This window comes from Ambystoma mexicanum, chromosome 9 (assembly GCF_040938575.1).
Source record: "Ambystoma mexicanum isolate Mex_15411 chromosome 9, UKY_AmexF1_1, whole genome shotgun sequence".
In the NCBI taxonomy this organism is placed as follows: Eukaryota; Metazoa; Chordata; class Amphibia; order Caudata; family Ambystomatidae; genus Ambystoma; species Ambystoma mexicanum.
In genome coordinates, this window is record NC_090931.1 from 201,746,950 (window position 1) to 201,765,927 (window position 18,978).

The window sequence follows — 18,978 nt, forward strand, 5'->3', positions numbered from 1 at the left end:
CCAAGTCCATGGATGCACATTTCAGGATTTCACCTTCGGGGGGCGGGGAGGGGTGCAGTACGTTAGGAAGCTCTATAACAATTTAATAAAACTGGTAGACAAACGATAAAGGTAACTCTTCACTTAGTTGTCAGACTGTGCATTTGCTGCATCGTATTACCAAACTTTGTATCCCCACCAGCTCTATGACAACACTGTGCCATGCATAATATAAAACAGCTACTTTGCTCTCTAGTCACCAGCTTCAGAAGCAAGAAGTAAAACTTCCTAGACAGTTTACAATCTTTACCCCAAAATAATTTATTAAATTTAACAGAACTCAAAATCGACAAAGCTGTGTTGTACAAAAGTAAAACAGATCTTGGCTTAAAATAAATGTACTGGGTTTTGCATATTCCAAAACTTCTGAGGTTGCTTTATTTTTTATTTTTTATTCCTGCATAAAGTCAAAGAAAAGTCACTTTTTTCAAAAATGCAATAGCTCCCTTTGTTCTTGTGCTACAAAAAAGGAAAGCCGCTGGGTGGTACATTCCTCCACGTTGCGTGTTCCGCTTTTTATTCCCACCACATAAGCTTTGATTTTGGCCAGAATAGCATGTTCTTACCAGGCCTCGTCATTATTTGAGGCACAAATTGCATGATGATCCTGATAAGGAACACAAGCCCAGCAGCAGGAAAGCAACGGGGAGAGAATTATTTAAAAGAATAAAACGGGGAAGACCTTGCTTGCGATGTGGAAATGGAAGAGCATGAAACTATAAGTCCAAAGCACCTTGTAACATTTTGCATTGTTTTGAACATTTGTAAAGTGAAAAAATGCATTAGATTTTAACTTTATTAGCAAGCAGACAATGTAATCATCCATTTAAAACAGAGTTCGGGAAATATGGAATCAAAAAATAAAATCTGTGTCACCTGGAACAGCCAGACCCATGTTCTTGCAAATATGTGCTAACCGCCAAGGTTGACATCGACAAAAGCATATACTACTTTTAGCAGGGCACTCAGCCCATCAAGGTTTGAATCAACACAGACCTCCGATCTATAAAACAGAGCAAAAATGGCACAGGGTCAAAAGAAAATATTTGCGTGGCAAGCAAAGGGAGAGAAGCTGAAATCACTGGCACCCCAACGTCCACCAGGCATGTATTGTACATAGATTAAACATTATAGGAACCTGAAGCCGTATGGATGTCAGATGGGCAAGCATGTTCGTTTTGACCCTAGGTCTTAGACATCTGATCCAGTTTTTCAAATGGTGCGTAGAACAAAATTCTAAAACCATTTTGTTTTACCAGAGCTGGTATTTTTGGGTTGACCCGGATTGCTTATGTCTGTACCCATGTCTAATGCAGTTGGAGGAGTCCGACTGAACTCTTAAACAGCAATTTAGAACTCTTAAAAGAGCAAGCCCGGAGAAAGTCTGAAGCAAGTGATGACAGCTACAACCAGATCAGCATGTGCAGCTAAAATTAAAAATGTCAGCAAGCACAGAAAAGCTGGGATTTTGGCTTCACAACACGTTTTACTTTTCTATTTGTGCCTGCAAAATTTCAGAAAATGTCAAAGTAAATTAAAAGACACTGGCATGGTATGCTACGATCTGTGTTGCCAAATACTAGGCATCTTCTGCTTCTCTGAAATTTTGAAACAATTAGCAATAAAACCCATTGTAATCTCCAGGGCTTCTCTAATGTGTCAGAAGCAAATGCTAGGGAGAGAATCGGAGTTTAAAGGACAGATTTTCCAATCTCAGGTTTGAATGTGGGAATAACAGCAATGGGATGGGTCCAATGTTACCTTTAAGAAATGACCTAACCAATCCCCCCGACCCCTTCGTAAAAAAGAAAGAAAAAAAAGAAATCATCTCTGGGATACATCTGCATGAAAGTTAAAAAGGCAGCTAAAGAAAACAATCCACGAAAGAAGAGATACCCTTTAGTGGTGCAAGCTCTACTACCAGGTACCTGGCCCTAACTGTTTTCACAGCAGACCCTGGCTCGAGCGTTTGTTAGATACGCTCGGTTCAGAAGCTTGAAAACAGCACCTAGATGTAAATGTTCTCCCAACAATGCAGAGGTGGTGGGGCATTAGCTTTGAACTTCTCTGCTGTCAAATGATTGGTGTAACTTCAACTGACAGCAAAGCCTCTCACGGGCTCCATAAAAGGCTGCGGCAGAAAGCAAGAAAAGGCTGAGAACAGGGTCTGGACTGCAAACTCAAAAAGGTCATCCAATTCGTGCCACTGGAGGCAAGTCAGTCTTCACGACCATTAAACAGCCCCATTTGACTGACACGCCAACTGAATGTCCCATCTGACTATGCAGCACCACACCAACAAAACAAGTGCTCAATGGACAGCAAGCGAAGGTCCTGCTTTTTAAGTGTGTTCAGTTAAACTTGGCTCCTCCCAGTTCCTGGTTGAGTTCATGAGAAGTCTAGGGTCACCATACCGTCCAAAATGAAAAGGTCTGTTTCTTTTGTCTAGTATAATGGTGAAAATCATCAAGTGCTCCACAGGCAGAGGCGCTGCGGACTGCTAGCGACTGCTGGATTCTGCCTCGCATTCATACCCCTCGGTCTTCATGTCGTTAAGGCCAAGCTCCTCGTTCTGCTCGAATGACCGCACATAATGTTCCACCTTCATCTCCGGGTCAGCCTCGGGGGCGTATACATTCTACAAATACGCAAAACACATGTATTCAAGAGCTGTTAAAAGAAATCTAAATCTTCAATTAAAAAATAAAATAAAAAAAGGCACCACTTCCCAGTGTTAAATAGATGGCGTCTTTCAACTCCCTTTAAATCGAACAGTTCTATAGCAGCGGTAGTTGATGTGGGGGTGGCAAGTAAGGGGATATCCATAGGCAAAAACAGAAGCAAAGAAAAATCATGAATTACTTTAGAGTATGTATTTCTGATTTTGTGGGCAAGCCACTCAGCGGGTTTTGTAGCACTCTGCAGCGATAAAAGATTGTATTGAAGGTTTTTTGAATGCAGGCACTTGCATTAAAGACGATGCCTGCTTCCTCCCATCACAGCGAGCCACACTCTTGGGCCAGCATTTCTTTGGTTTTTCTTTTTGCCAGCGTCAGGTTGTTGATCTTAAGCATGCTTAGCCGACTATAGCGCTCATTCACAACGGGACTTACCTGAAGGTAACTGTTCCCGGCCAGATCATCCAACACCAAGTGAGCATCCATGCGTCCCCCCATGATCTGAGATTGAATAAACACAAAGAGGGCACAGTAAGCGAAAGGCAGCACATGGCAACAGAAGGACTTGCGGCGTAGTAAGCGAAAGGCAGCACATGGCAACAGAAGGACTTGCGGCGTAGTAAGCGAAAGGCAGCACATGACAACAGAAGGACTTGCGGCCGTTAGGAAAGATTCTACTTTTTGCACCTTTCCCTCCATGGGCCTCCATGGAGCCCCCTACAGTCCCTCTACGTTTAGCAACATAGTCTGACTTTTGAGGTAGGTGAAGCCTTGTGCCCTTCACTGACCTGCACAGCTCTTTCAGTGTGAGGGCACTGGTGAGCCCTTAAGGCGTCAAGTGGAGGCGGGCGCTTTCCCCCAGTCATGGTTTCTGTGTTTTAATGTCGAACAGACCACCTTACAGTGGAGTGCTGCAGGGATGCTTTGATCTGGCATCATTTTACATGGCTTCTTGATGTGCCTAGGGTGAGTTGGAGGTAGGGGTAGCTAATTGCCATTATGAGTACTGAGTGCTCAAAATGGCTTTGCCATGTGTTTTCAGTCCGGTCCCTTGCTCATCTTGCTTTTTGGCTGTCTACTTTCGTAGGTCAAGAAAATCCATAAAAGGGTATGCACTTCTCAGGATCCTACTCTGGTTTGCTGGGCAAAAGGGTGGTGTGTAGCTGGCCTGGCAGGAAACTGGGGTTGGGAGATTGTCTGGTCCCAATCAACATTCCAGCCAAGATATGCCTGTTGCAAAGTGCTGGGAGTGCCGGTCCATGACTGGACAGCCCTTAACAGTTTGAGGGCTATGGTTACTCCCAGCCTGGAATTTAGGATAAAAAGAGGTGCCCTGTCACAATTCTGGGCGTTGCCCACAAGAAGCAAGAGCTTTAAGAAGAGAAGACTGCTGCTGAAGACCCAGAGGAATGCTGCTGGAACAAACCAGCATTGTCCCAGCGAACCGTTGTTTTTTTGCTGCTGCCTCCTCTATAACCTGGGAAGATCCTACACGATTGGTGGAGTTTGAACCAAGCCCCTCTCGCCTCCACCTTACCCCCACCGGGTGACCCCCTAGAGTGGTGCGAAAGGGAATGTACCCCTACTTTCCAATACTTATCGGCTGCAAGAGGTGCTTTAAAAATACTGTTTTTTTTAAATGACTAACCAGTTAGCTTTAGAAACACTTGTGCAGGGGAACTTCCTATCCCCTACCAGGTACTCTCCTGAAAACAGACACTTCTGGGACATTCCACAGCTTACCTACCTGTTGGAGAAGGACTGCATAAGCGAGGTGCCTGCTTTGTACTTCTAAAGCAGGTTGTAACATTGAGTTTTATTCCGTTCGCGTCATTTTGCCATTGCATAATTTGCCTGCTTCAATACTTGGCTGTCCCTAAGTGTTAACTGTACTAGCATACCAACCCTAGATCGCCAGACGTCCGCCTTACTGCTTCGCGCATGTTAAATTGTGAGAGTTCGGCTAGACTAAGGGTTTAGAACCATAAATTGGCCTCCCTCCACCCTCCCAGAAAGTTGGTTCAGGAAATCCCCCCCCCCATTAGTGGCTTTGAAGCAGGTGTTGCACTAGAGAAGCTGCAGAGCGGTACATACTTTGAGCACACTGCAGCTCGAAGCATATACTTCAGATTACATTTCTTTATGTCCATCTGTAGCTTCTCGGAAGGGCTCGCTTCAAAACAAGAGGCATTCAAGTGTGACAACAGGAGCCAGCGTGCGATCTTAGGGAAAGGTTGCATGCTTGCATGTGCAGTAGTAAAACATCTAGGCGAAGAGATGCAGAGGAGAGAAAACTAAACATGATTGCGGGTCCCGAGTGAGCTATGATGCTAGGCGGTTGAAGGCAGTAGGTCAGAAAAACACCGACTGTATTCTAATTAAAAGAAACATTCAGTTCAGAAAATTCTCTAGGTTTATGCTGTGAAATGCACACAATGACACTGTACTGCCAAGGGCCGGCTCCAAAGCGATCATGAGGGTTTGAGAGTGGACTGATGATGATGGTGGTGGTGGTGGAAAGTCTAGATCCAGCCTTGGGAAACTCTTAGCATTAGCAGCGTCATGCCATATCACTCACGCTACTCTAGGCTTTGCTTATAACACTGAAGATGTCATGGCAGACAGCAAGAATGGGCTGAACAACTCGGAAATTGTGTTCTACATGTATGCACTTGATTAAACTTTCAATGTAATGCATATGAATGTGCATATGAATACTTTTATGGAAATAACGTAGAAATTAAACTAATTGAGAGATTGTTGTTGTTTGGCGAGCTGCTCTCCATAGACCTTGTGTAGGATATTCCGTTCTTGTAACTTAATGAATTTCAAAAGCCAAGAATGGAGTTCCACTGTTCACTTTTTGTAAACATGATTGGGCATCCACTTAAAGACACACCACACAGGAGACTACCATATGTGTAATGTAGAACAACACCAAAAAAAACTATTTAGGTGAAAAGAAACAGACCTTATCTAGCATCTGTCCAAAGTCTTGTAGTTTTTCTGCTCTGCCAGGGGTGGCGCTATCTCCCACGGTGAAAGGGTTTTTCACAACTATCTGTAGACATGAAGGAGAAATGTTTCCACTGTAATGCATTTGGTCAACAAGGTTAAATAGGTGTGTAAAAAAAAACATGCAACCATAAATGTGTTTTACCAAGAGGCAGTGGAATTACCTGGCACCTACAATAACTATAGCATGTGCATAACTCCAAGTAATTCACTTTTCAAAATTAATCTTGGCTGGCCCTTCACACAATGGCTTAATGGCCCAGATCACCACACACCCTCTTTAGCCTTGCACTAGCACCCCCTTGTAAAGGTTTCTTGAATTTCACACCAGAATCAAAAAGAACCAACCACAAGAGCTCGAGAGTCTGCCATTACAACAATTCATTTTCTTGTTCAGCTAACAATTGCATGACTTTCAAATGCCTTTGAACGCCAACATGTGCGGGGGCAGCACTCAATAGCTCGACTCCGAATCCCAAGACAAAAACATGGGATGATTATAGTTCTATGCAAACAGTTCAATTAAAGCAGAAATGCCCGCAGGCAGCAGGAGACTAACGAACTGCAACGCGTTTCACGCCTCACAAGGTGCTTGATCACAGTAAACAAAATATTGCACTGAATGTAAAAGAAAACCGATCTGAGCCCGGTCACATGACAGGGTTGGTGTAGGCTTCACATATAGCATAATTAAAGCACGTTATATAGGCGGCCATCTTAACCCGTTTAGGCCCAGGTCCACCAATCCAAGCATTGTGCTCCTATATAATTATCTATGCATGGTGCTTCTGGAGAAAAATAAATATCCAACATAAGAACCCTGTAAACAATGCCAATTCCACAGGTTATACAATGTGTAAAACATATTGGTTAAGGTGAGTGTTGAGTTACATAAGAAAACTGAAAAATTCAATCGCCAATACCTTTTGACTCGTATGACAGATTGGTCTGAAATTCTGCACACAAAAATTGTACACAAGGGGATCCCACCAGCCCCCTTCCACCTAATTGTGAAAGATCAGTTAAAAAAAGTTATTAACAAAGTAACAAAAGGATGTTTTGGCACAGTCCCCATAAAGAGAATGTTGAATTTTTGCTCAAGCACACAGCCAAAACGGCTGGATGGAATATGACCAGGTACAAAACAATTTGGAGACAAAGCGTGGTCTTGATTTCCAGGGAGGGGTCTACGATTATTGCATCCAGTAGTTTAAAAAATATTTTTTGGGAGAAGGGGGCGCTCCATGGTAAGTGGCCTGTAGAAAAATGATGGTATAACAAAACCCTTGAAATTCACTGAAAAACTTTAAAAGTGCAGTTAAATTGACCAGATTTAATGCAGACAAAAAAAAAAAATACAAAAAAAAATAATCTTGAAATGAAGCAGATTTCATGACCAGCTCAACTCTCTGCACTTCTGTTGATGTCTTCCAAAATGCTATGACCCCGAGAATACCAATTCATATGTCATTGTCAAGCCCTTCTATTATAATATCTATGTGTTTATGGGCTAACGGGTGTTACGTTGGTCATGACTTCACACATCGCAATTTGAAGGGTTTTGATGCCTCAACTCTGGTCAACTTTACTGCACTTAAACTAAAGTTTTTTCAGTGAATATATCAAATATCACATACCTGTAATTGTCTTTCTGATGTTTGCATCTGCTTAGATTCACAAGCTGTGCATAGGCTGACATCTAGTGGTTGGTGCAGAGTGTTGGAGAGTTTTACGAAAGTCCATCTTGGTAGGAATTTAGAAAGCTTGCAGTTGGGACACAGGGCTACAACTCTTAGTATAGGCCTAAACCACACAAGTATGTTGGTAGCAATGCCTGAGCAGCCAGGCTTATTTTAGGAGGGAGACTAGGGCTGTGGTCGGCACAAAGAACTTAGAGTATACACATAGGCCAAAGAAACACAGACAAACTATAGTTATATACAAATAATGGTTTATTTTATATAGACACTAAAATAACATTAAAAAATAAGGAACAAGTTACTTACCTTTAACTGTTCTACAGCATGGGTCCGGCATGGATTCATATGCTCATGAATATTCTCCATCAGGCTGGGAATCCTCGGTAAAAGAAAAAACAGTTTCACTTTAGTTTATAAATGGTCTTTCGCCTATAAAACAATCACTGAGCTCTGGGTCATACTGTCCCCATCCAATGACTGCCCTCTCCCCAAACCCCTCCTCTAGTAGCCATCTTCAGATTAGGTAGCACGTAAAGTGGCACTATGACTAAGAAGAACCGCAGAGGGGCAGGCAGGAGGGCTCGCATGTGAATCAAGGCCAGACCCATGCTGGAGAAGAACAAGTTACTTTCTTACCTGGTAACGTTCTTTCGATGGGATGGTCCGACGACGTATTCCATATCGCTGTCATAGATATGGAATACGTCGGAGGACCCAATCCCCTCGAAGAACAAGTTACTTTCTTACCTGGTAACGTTCTTTCGATGGGATGGTCCGACGACGTATTCCATATCTATGACAGCGATATGGAATACGTCAGAGGACCCAATCCCCTCGAACAACAGTTACAGGTAAGTAACTTGTTCCTTCTGTAGCATGGGGTCTGGCATGGATTCACATGCTCATGAATAAAGAATACATAGCAGTAGATACAAACACAACCACGGGAGGCTCAAAAGAAGCAATTACTCGTACCCACTCAGCAGGCTCAAACTTCAAGCGAACAGGTTGCGTAGCACTGCCTGGCCGAAGCTACACTCCTCGCTGGAATCCCTGTCGACGCAGTAGAATTTCGTGAAGGTGTGCGTCAACCTCCACGTAGCAGCCCTGCTGATGTCTTGCAAGGGCACACCAGAAAGGAACACCGTCGTGGCAGCGATCGCTCTGGTAGAATGGGCTCTCGGACGGCCAGGAAATGGTCGGTTTGCCAACTGATGACAATGAGTGATGCAGCCGGAGAGTCACCTGGAGATGGAAGCCTTGGACAAGGCGTTCCCACGGTTCACAGGACCAAAATTCACAAAAAGCAGAGAAGTCTTCCGGAAACTCTTCATGCGGGGCACATAAAACTTCAGCGCTTGAGCCACGTCCAGCGAGTGCAAAGTCCTTTCAGCCGGCGACAGAGTTGGAAAAAATACAGGTAACACCAAAGGCTTGTTGAGATGAAATTACGACTGAACCTTGGGCACAAAGGAGGGGTGCGTCCGTAGCACCACCCTCGTCTCGTGGAAAGTCATGTAAAGCTGCCTGCAGGACATGTCCTGGATCTTACCTACCCTCCTGGCAGAGGATATGGCCACGAGGAAAGCGGCGTTTCAAGACAGGAACTTAAGCAGAGCTTGATGCATCGGCTCGAAGGGGGCCCCCCACCATGAGCCAAGTCAGCACCATGTTGAGCTCCCATGCCGGGGCAGAGCCTTCAGCAGCGGGAACGAACGAACAGTCCTTTGATGAACTCCTTCACTAGACGGTGTGACCAAAGAGAAGACCATCCTGGAGACGTGGTGTAGTGGGAGATAGCTGCGAGATGTACCTTGATGGAGGCGTGAGCCAGCCCCGACTTAGCCAAAGACAACAAGTACGGAAGGACTTGGGGCCGTGACCCTCAGAGGGTTAATCTTCTGTCGCCGGCACCATGCCACAAAGTGTTTCCATTTGTGTCTGTAATATTTCAGATTCCCTGGCCTTGGCGATGACTTCCCTGCAGTCCTTATGAAGCTTGTACCGACCGAACTCTAATGCTGCAGGAGCCAGGCCTTCAGGTTCAGCGGTCGTGGTGCAGGATTGCGCCTCCTTCCCTGGCGAGAATATCTGCGACCACTGGTAGCTTGACTGGAGGGCACGCTGACAAGGTCCGGATACCAGATCTGCCTCGACCACGCTGGCGCAACGAGGATCATCCTGCACCAGCACCGTCTGAGTTGACTGATGACTCATAGCAGCGGCAACAGGGTTGGGGGGGCATGGACGCGTACAGACACAGGCCTTTCCACGGGGAGGAGAATGCGTCCCCCATGCTCCCCGGCTAGGGGAACCTGCCGGCGAACATCCGCCACTTGGTGTTCATCGCCGTCGCAAACCGATCGATCTGGGGGATTGCCCCACTTGAGGAAGAGCTTGTCCACTTGATCCTGCTGAAGCTCCCACTAGCGCAGCTCCCTGCTGAGGGAGTCTGCGATAGTGTTTTTGACTCCACCCAAATGAAAAGGAATGAGGAACATCCCCTGGCTGATGACTCAGTGCCACAGCTCGCGCCTCTGGAGAGCGCTGGGGGCCTGGTGCCCCCTGCTTTCGGATGTAAAACATTGTGGTGGTATTGTCTGTGAAGACTCTCACCACCTTGCCCTTGAGGGACGGAAGAAATTACTTGAGGGCCCAAAAACACAGGCTGTAGTTCCAGGACATTGATGTGTAGCGCCTTCTCCTCCGGCAGCCACAGTCCTCTGGCGCAGAGACGTCCATGTGCACTCCCCAACCCTCCAGGGAAGCGTCCGTTGTGACCATCTGCTGGTACGGAGGGCTCTGGAAGTCTGCACCCCCAGCGATGTTGGAGCATACGCCCCACCACCTTATTGCTCGACGGAACTCCTTGTCGAGCCCGATCCAGTCTTTGAAACTTCCAGACACTTGGATCCAACAGGCGTCCAGGAACTCCTGGAGCGGTTGCATCCGCAACCTGCAGAGCCGGACCAGGTAGATGTAGGACGACATTGTGCAGAGCAGCGACTTGATGGCCCTCACTGGAGCCAGGCACTTCGTAAAAAGACACTGGGCGCCGACTTCAGTTTGAAGGGAAGAGCCTTGAACTGGTAGTGCTTCCCTTGTACGACAAAGTGCAGGAACTTGCAATGCTTTACTTGAATGGGGACGTGGAAGTATGCGTCCTCCAGATCCAACGACGACAGAAAGTCTCCCTCTTCCAGTTGGCAGAGCAAGTGCTGCAATGGGACCATCCTGAATTTCTGGGATTTGATTAACTTGAGTCGTCGTAGATCGAGAATGGGCCTAGATCCACCGGTCTCAAACTCTGGAGCCCCGCAGTCGCTTTGTAACCAGCTCCATTGCCCCTTTTCGTAACCTGGCCCGAACTTCCAGCAGCAGCTGAGGGATATGTTGTTCCTGCCAGGCCACTGGTGGTATTCGGACACTTTGTTGAAACTCCAAGATGTGTCTGTGGGCGGGAGCGTCCAGCACCCATTGATCAGAGGAGATGTTCTCCCATACACTGACGAAATTTGCCAGCCAGCCTCCCACCGGGTTGCAGGCCCAATATCTCGGCCGGTTCATTCCTGCTTGGAGGCCAGCACGCTGCCCTGGGAGTCTTGATGACGATGGCGGTCCCCTCTGAAGGCAGTGGAGCAACCCCTGTAGGCTTCCTGGGTCGTGGAACAGGAAGGTTGGCGGTAAGATGACGATCCACCGCCAAAACACTTCGAAGACCTCCCCGACTTTCCTCCTGAGGGACGAAAAGACGGATGGTGCTACAGCAGCGTGCCGAGGGCACGGGCCATCCCTGTGTCGGTTTTGATGGCCTGAAGAGATTCGTCGACTGCCTTGCCGAAAATATTGTCTCATTTGAACAGCATGTCCAGGACCCTCGTCTGAAGTTGGTGGCCTTCAGCCAACCACGACGACAGAGGCAAATACCGTTCCCCATCTGGCAGATCCCCCTGTCTGCAAAGTCCAGGCTCAGGGTGATGGCATGGTCTGACGCCACCGCGCCTTCTTGAAGGATCTCCTCTACCCGCTTGTCCCCTCGGAGGAAATCCAGGATCGGAGCCATCTTGTACCGAAGCTCCCGGTCAATCCTGGCCAGGATCGCTAAGGCGTTGGCCGCCTTGACATTAGTCTCTGCTGAGTAAATGACTTTCCGTCCCACGGCGTCAAATGTCTTCCCCTCGCCGTCCAGGGCTAACAGATGTTGACTACGACTGGTTGGACGATTTCTTTCGACGCAGCCGAGACCACCGAGTCCGGCGATGGTTGTAACCGGAGACACTTAGGTGCAGACTCCAGCACCCAATACGTCTTCGCTAGCCTAGCCGGTACAGCCTAGGAGGGGCCGAGGAGGGGTTCTTCAGGAGCGCCAGCTCCTCATCCCAGACGTCGTCCAGGAGTGGAATCGACAGAATGGTCTTCCTCTTCGCCTCCCGGCGCTGGTTTAGGAAGTCTTCCTTTTTTCTTCTGGGGTGAGCTGAAAAAGTTCGACGCAGGGGCAATCATGGAATGAAAAGATCCCACCTAATTCAATGGAGAAGCCCTTGGCTGCGGTGAAACTACCGTGGTCTGTCAGTCGAAGCAGTGTCAGTCCCCGTCCCCATGGGGGTTGGGGGTTTGCTGTGATGGCTGGAATGGAGGCGTGGCTGCCTCTTCCTCAACCAAGGTTGCCCCGGTGTCAACAGGGTCCCTGTCGGTAGAGTCGCTGGCGGTGCCGTCGGCATCCTCTTCTGGATCTCTGACACCCGTGTGTGGAGGATCGAGAGAATATCCTGCGACAGATCCTTGGTGGGTGCCAGGACCGCTGGGCCCAGCGTTGCCGTCCGCTGGCCCGCCGCCTCCGGCGGGCGACTCCTAGACGTCATCCGTCGGCACCCATCTCCTCCGGATGGTGTGGATGGAAACAACAACTTCCTCCTCGGATGATGAAATATCTGTGCCCTGAAGCTCTTCTATCACCCCGCCCCTTCTTCGGGGGGGCCTAGGGCTGAGGTCCGGCATCCTCTTCTCTGGAGTCTTCACCACCAGTTTGGGAGGAAGCACCACCGAGGTCACCACCAGGGTACCTTGGACCAAGAGGGCGGCTGCAAGCATCTCTATGGAAGACATCCTGGCCTGGACCACCTTGGCCTGCACCGGAAGGATGGATCCCATGTTCTGTCTGGCTTTCTCTGGCTTCTCCCACAGCTTCCCCGGGGTAGCGGACTTTCTCCTCGACAAAGAGCTGAAGCGATGGCTGGAGATCGAAGCAGATGGAGACTATGAGCACGCCCTGACCGTCGTGGGATCCCGCTTGCGCGGCAATCCTGGTGAAAGTGGACTCACAGTGCTTGGCCTCATTTTGGGCCCCTACGGATGGACGCCAGTCGGACGTGCCGGTCCTTCATCGTGCGCTTGGAGAAGCCACGGCAAATCTCACAATCTTCCTCCTTGTTTGTTGGGTGCAAACAATACAGGCACTGGGAATGCGGTTCGTCCGTGAAGACATTCCGCAAACCGCAGCTGGCGCAGAGCTTGAAGAGGGAAGCCCCGTCCTCCTCCTCCTGCAACATAATCCAGCGCAGTGTAGGCCTGATGAACTTTGGGAACTTCCAAGAGAGACACTTGACGATTAAAGAATGTAGCTGAAAAACGGATCCCCGTTGATCGGATGTATAAGCTATGGAGCACATGGGCTCGAACTAACAAAAACGTTTTCCTACTGAAAAAGCGCAGAAAAATGTAGAAAGCTCAAAGAGCAAAACACGAGGACTCCCAACACTTGACTGTGCGGTAAAAATCTGAAGATGGCTGCCTGAGGGGCTTAGGGAGAGGGCACCCATTGGCTGGGGGCAGTATGACCCAGAGCTCAGTGATTGGGTTATAGGAGAAAGTTTATAAATGAAAGGATTCCCAGCCTGACGGGGAATGTTCATGAGCATGTGAATCCATGCCAGACCCCATGCTGGAGAAGAACTATAACACACATTAAAGTAACTTTAGAAAAACCAGTGAATTATTCACAGTAAGTAAACCACTTTGTAATACTTTTTAGAATGGCAGTATGAAATTCAAAGGTAAGTACAATACTTTTGTAATAACCTTTTCAGGTAAGATAAATGAAACAAAACCACACAAACTAAGTAAATACTTGGAAAATAATTTCCCAACACTTTAGACGTCCATCCCCAACTAGTTATGAATGTCTTATTCAGTTTGGAGGGCAAAAACAGGTAATACACGGCTGTAGAAAATTCAAAAGGTTCCAGAGGAAGTCTTCTGTAGCAAGTAAACTGTTGGGAAAATGGGTCAGGGACTTCAGAGAAGTCTCCCTGTAGGATCACAGGCATTAGGCTTTGGTGAGCATGTATGGGCAAACTCCCAAACACACGAATCAGCACTTGAGCAACACGGGAGAAGCAAATCGGCTCTAGATAATTTCTACCAAGAGTCTCACAGTACCTTAGGAATTAAGACGTTTCAACATGATGCCCTCATGATGAAGCAGCAGCAGACCCGGTCACTGGATTCTTGGTCAGGTAGATGAAAGAAGGGACACTAGAGCGAATCTCACAGCAGCAGGTGAGTGAAGACACTTCCAGCAAAAGATTATTCAGGGTTCTGTGATGTTGGTGCCTTTTGGGAAGCACCAGTGAAAAACAATTACTGCCCAGTCGATTCACTTTGATATCTTGGTCCAGCACTCTGGTGAGGGGACTTCAAGGAGTGGAATCTTGCCTCTGGAGGTCCGAATACAAGTCCCACAAGGTTTTTGGAGGATTCGATCTTTGGAAGAATATGCACTGCACAGTGGGCACAGGACCCAGGGTATTGGCGGTTTGCAGCACGTGAAGGTCACAGCTGGTCGTGGGATGGCCCGAAATGCAGGTCAACTCAAGACCAAGTCGTAGCACCAGTCTCAAGGGGCGAGGTGTCCTCTTCCAAGTTCTCCTGATGCTGGAATAAGGGGTCAAGGAGCAGCGATTATACAGAAAGCAGCTCCGGTCGTCTAGAAGCGGCTGCAGACATCTTTCCCTTCTTCCTCCTCGATGCCTCTGTTCCAGGCGTCAGCTTGGCTTCAGCCTCAGGATCCATGCCTTCTATGTAGAAACACAGCCAATCAGCACCCACTCACCATTCAAACTTGGTGGTGGCTGCCCTTCCAGGACAGCCTGCCCCAACCCCCCCCCCCCAGTTGGAACTGTTTCCAGACAGGCACACCAGAAGACAAAGAACAGCAGAGTTTCATACTCCTCCCCTGTTGCCTGTCCTCACAAATACGCTGAAGCCTTGGCAGGCTTCACAAAGGATTCCCACCGAAAACCAGGACTGTTCGGGGAGTTTTCCCAAAGTCCACTTTGAGGTAGACTTTACAAAACTATCCCAATGGTTTGGAGACTACCAACTCTTAGTATCAGTCTGTACTACTCATGGAACCTTGGTAGAGTGGCAGAGCAGTCAGGCTCATCATAAGAGTAATATGTGAGCTGTGGGGAAAGTACACCAGACCTAGTTAGTAATGCGCATCAAAGAAACACTCAATACATGTATATTAAAGATTATCAGGGTAATTCATAGAATTCAGCGCACAAGTAGCGCACAGCGTGCGCGTGCGATAGTCTGCGCCAGCCGCGTGCGCCAAAACCGAATCCGGCGCACAGCGTATTCATGGATTTTAGGCTCCCAAACCAGCCGTGGCGCAGAGTATCGCAGCGACCCTGCAGCAGCGCCAGTAACGCCCCCAAGAACGCCCTCGCGCAAGGAAAAGCCATCAAAATCGATAAATCATCGCAAAGGGCTGCGCTAACCCTGGACCAGTTTACAGGGCTGCCAAACAAGGAACGCAAAGCGGGTAACGTGCATATCAGGGGTACGCGTGAAGTTATACACGCGATTAGCCAGGGTACGTGTATTACAGGGGTATGCGGTAAGTTTAACATGCGATTAGCCAGGGTACGTGTATTACAGGGGTATGCGGTAAGTTTAACATGCGATTAGCCAGGGTACGTGTATTACAGGGGTACGCGTGAAGTTATACACGCGATTAGCCAGGGTACGTGTATTACAGGGGTATGCGGGAAGTTTAACATGCGATTAGCCAGGGTACGTGTATTACAGGGGTATGCGGTAAGTTTAACATGCGATTAGCCAGGGTACGTGTATTACAGGGGTACGCGGGAAGTTAAACACGCGATTAGCCAGGGTACGTGTATTACAGGGGTACGCGGGAAGTTTAACACGCGATTGGCCAGGGTACGTGTATTACAGGGGTATGCGGGAAGTTTAACACGCGATTAGCCAGGGTACGTGTATTACAGGGGTGCGCAGGAATTATCACACGCGATTTGGCTGGGTACGTGTATTACAGGGGTGCGTGGGAATCATCACACGCGATTTGGCTGGGTACGTGTATTACAGGGGTACGCGGGAAGTTTAACACGCGATTAGCCAGGGTACGTGTATTACAGGGGTACGCGGGAAGTTTAACACGCGATTAGCCAGGGTACGTGTATTACAGGGGTATGCGGGAAGTTTAACATGCGATTAGCCAGGGTACGTGTATTACAGGGGTACGCGGGAAGTTTAACACGCGATTAGCCAGGGTACGTGTATTACAGGGGTACGCGGGAAGTTTAACACGCGATTGGCCAGGGTACGTGTATTACAGGGGTATGCGGGAAGTTTAACACGCGATTAGCCAGGGTACGTGTATTACAGGGGTGCGCAGGAATTATCACACGCGATTTGGCTGGGTACGTGTATTACAGGGGTGCGTGGGAATCATCACACGCGATTTGGCTGGGTACGTGTATTACAGGGGTGCGTGGGAAGTCACACGCGATTAGGCTGGGTGGGTCCTCACAGGTGTTCCCTGTACACCCTCCACGGCCCCTCCAGGCAGCCTACAAAACAGGGGACTACCCTGCACACCTGCTCATGTCCCCCTGCACCCCCACCCCCCAGCAGTGCAGGGGCAGCCTCCACCAGGCCCCCACCCATGCCTCCCACCGACCCCAACCCCCAGCAGTGCAGGGGCAGCCTCCACCAGGCCCCCACCCATGCCTCCCACCACCCCCAACCCCCAGCAGTGCAGGGGCAGCCTCCACCAGGCCCCCACCCATGCCTCCCACCACCCCCAACCCCCAGCAGTGCAGGGGCAGCCTCCACCAGGCCCCCACCCATGTCTCCCACCACCCCCACCCCCCCCGCCACCAGGGGCAGCCTCCACCAGGCCCCCACCCATGTCTCCCACCACCCCCACCCTCCCGCCACCAGGGGCAGCCTCCACCAGGCCCCCACCCATGCCTCCCACCACCCCCAACCCCCAGCAGTGCAGGGGCAGCCTCCACCAGGCCCCCACCCATGTCTCCCACCACCCCCACACCACCCCCACCCCCCCCGCCACCAGGGGCACCCTCCACCAGGCCCCCACCCATGTCTCCCAACACCCCCACCCACCAGCACTGTGGGGCACGTGGCCAGCAGGCAGTCAGGCAGCAGCAGATGGCAGGTGGGAGCGTGCTCAGGGCTCTGGGGGGCAGTAATTTGGCCTCCTGGCCAGGAGCGTGGTCTCTCGTGTGTGAACGCGTGGACAGCCTGATAGGGAGTGAAATCCCACACGTCAGCAAAGGCCCTTAGCGCGTAAACCCGTCAACAGCATATGCGCGCCTATAGTCACCTGCACGTGCAGGAAATTGTTGCGTGACACGTCCCAGTGTCAAAGCGTGTGATTGGTGAAAATGGATCTACACGTAGAAGTGACAAAGCGTGTGATTGGTGAAAATGGATCTACACGCAGAAGTGACAAAGCGGGTGATTGGTGAAAATGGATCTACACGCAGGAGTGACAAAGCGTGTGATTGGTGAACGTACACGCCGCGTAAGTGACGCTGAACGTGTGGGCCTGTATATAAGGTACATGTAGAACACCATTTCCTTGTACGTGCTTTTCGTGGAGAGCGAGTGGGTGAAATCTGTACTTCTTGTCGTTTCACACGCGATTTACTTCACGGCGTTTCCAGTTCGTATTCCCAGTTACCTCTGACAGCTTTTTCTCTTTTTTCTCTTTTACTGGTTTACCTGGGCCTGTTCCCTCAAACAGTGTCCCCTTCTACTGTTGTCCTGTCTTCTCAGACAGCGTACACATCTTCTTTTGGCGGGGGTTTAGCCAGCCAAACGCGCTCATTTTTCACGCTCTTTTACCTGGCAGACGGTGAGTCACGCACGTATCCAACTTCTGTGCTTGCCCAGTGTGTAGCCTACCCCTTCAGAGGTCATTCTAGGCTGCGTGTGACACGCATACGTTCATTCTTGTGTTACTGGGTGCCACAGCGTAGTGCAGGTTTTTCTTTCTGCACACGTGGTCTAGGAGGGGTTGCGTGCACGTCATCTCCCTTTTTTGGGCCTCCTGTGCGTTGCGTGACCCGTCATCTATCCCCAGGGGTTACAATCAGCCGTGCTAGAGCACTAGGGTACAATTACCATCTGGTACCCAACCCCTTTGACCCCCAATTGGCCAGGACAATTGTCTACAGCCACTCCCATACGCACATTAATATCAGTGCCATGGCTGGGAGGCGAGGATTCCGTAAGGGTCGCAAAGGTGGAAGAGCCACAAGTGGTGGCCGTGGTGGATCCGGTAGGGGACGTGGTCGTAACTTGCAGGGTGAGCCTGTCCCCCCATGTGTGGAGGACCAGTCAAGGGCACCCATCATCCCCCCCCCCCCCCTCCCGTTGAGGCTGAAGTGGCTGACACCATCCATGCTCAGCCCTTGTTGGACCAGCCCATTGTGGCACCAGACCTGGCTGACTCCATGGCTGACTTCCAGGTCAGCAGGGCTACGACACGTGCGCTGGTGCACGTTGATGCCATCATGCCACGTGGATCTGGGGCAGCAAGGTCATCTGCTGCACCAAGGAGGCAGGGCGGAGAGGCTGCAGGGGCAGCTGCGGCTCCATCCACCCCAGCCCTCACACACCCAGCCAGGACAGTGTCGGTCCTAGTCCATGCTGCTGACATTCCCCCTGACACCATCACACTAGAGCCAATGCCTGCACCAACTCCCATGCTGAGTGTGCAATCCCACACTCCTGATACAGAGTCCACCAGGGCTCCTGCCCCTAGTGTCCAGAGCGGCGCAGGACACTCAGGATCACCACCACCTTCCAAGCGGAAGAGGAAGAGTGCTCGTCCGGCACAGGCTGATGCCCCAGACACGGCTACACAGTCCGGCCCGTCCAGGAAGCCCAGCTTCACGGATGACGAACTGAATGCACTTGTCGAGTATGTGTCCGGACATGACAACGAGATGGTCATTGTTGCAGGATCCAAGACCACACCTGCACAACGCCAGGCACACTGGCAGACCGTTGCGGACATCGTAAGTGCCCTTGGAATCGTGAGGCGCACAGCCAATGATTGCTATAAGCGCTGGAATGACCTAAAGCGCAGGGCAAAGAGTAAGCTGGAATCAAGTCATGCCGCAACTCCAGTGACTGGAGGTGGATCTCCAGTAGTAGACATGGAACTCACTCCACATGAGTCAGTCGCTGGGACCTACGTCACGGAG

The 18,978-nt window shown here is 49.7% G+C and overlaps 1 protein-coding gene across 2 annotated transcripts in view; it reads right to left on the reverse strand.

The window, feature by feature from the left end:
• Positions 1 to 275: 275 nt before the first annotated feature.
• Positions 276 to 18,978, reverse strand: part of ZPR1 (ZPR1 zinc finger) — a 176,003-nt gene continuing 157,300 nt past the window's right edge. For both annotated transcript variants that reach the window (XM_069614501.1, XM_069614502.1), the window contains exons 12-14: positions 5,689 to 5,778; positions 3,153 to 3,218; positions 276 to 2,677 (exon numbers count right to left, since the gene is read on the reverse strand). In XM_069614501.1, the coding sequence (XP_069470602.1) occupies positions 2,540 to 2,677; positions 3,153 to 3,218; positions 5,689 to 5,778 (294 nt within the window). In that variant the 3' untranslated portion in view covers positions 276 to 2,539. The remainder of the gene's footprint in view (positions 2,678 to 3,152; positions 3,219 to 5,688; positions 5,779 to 18,978) is intronic.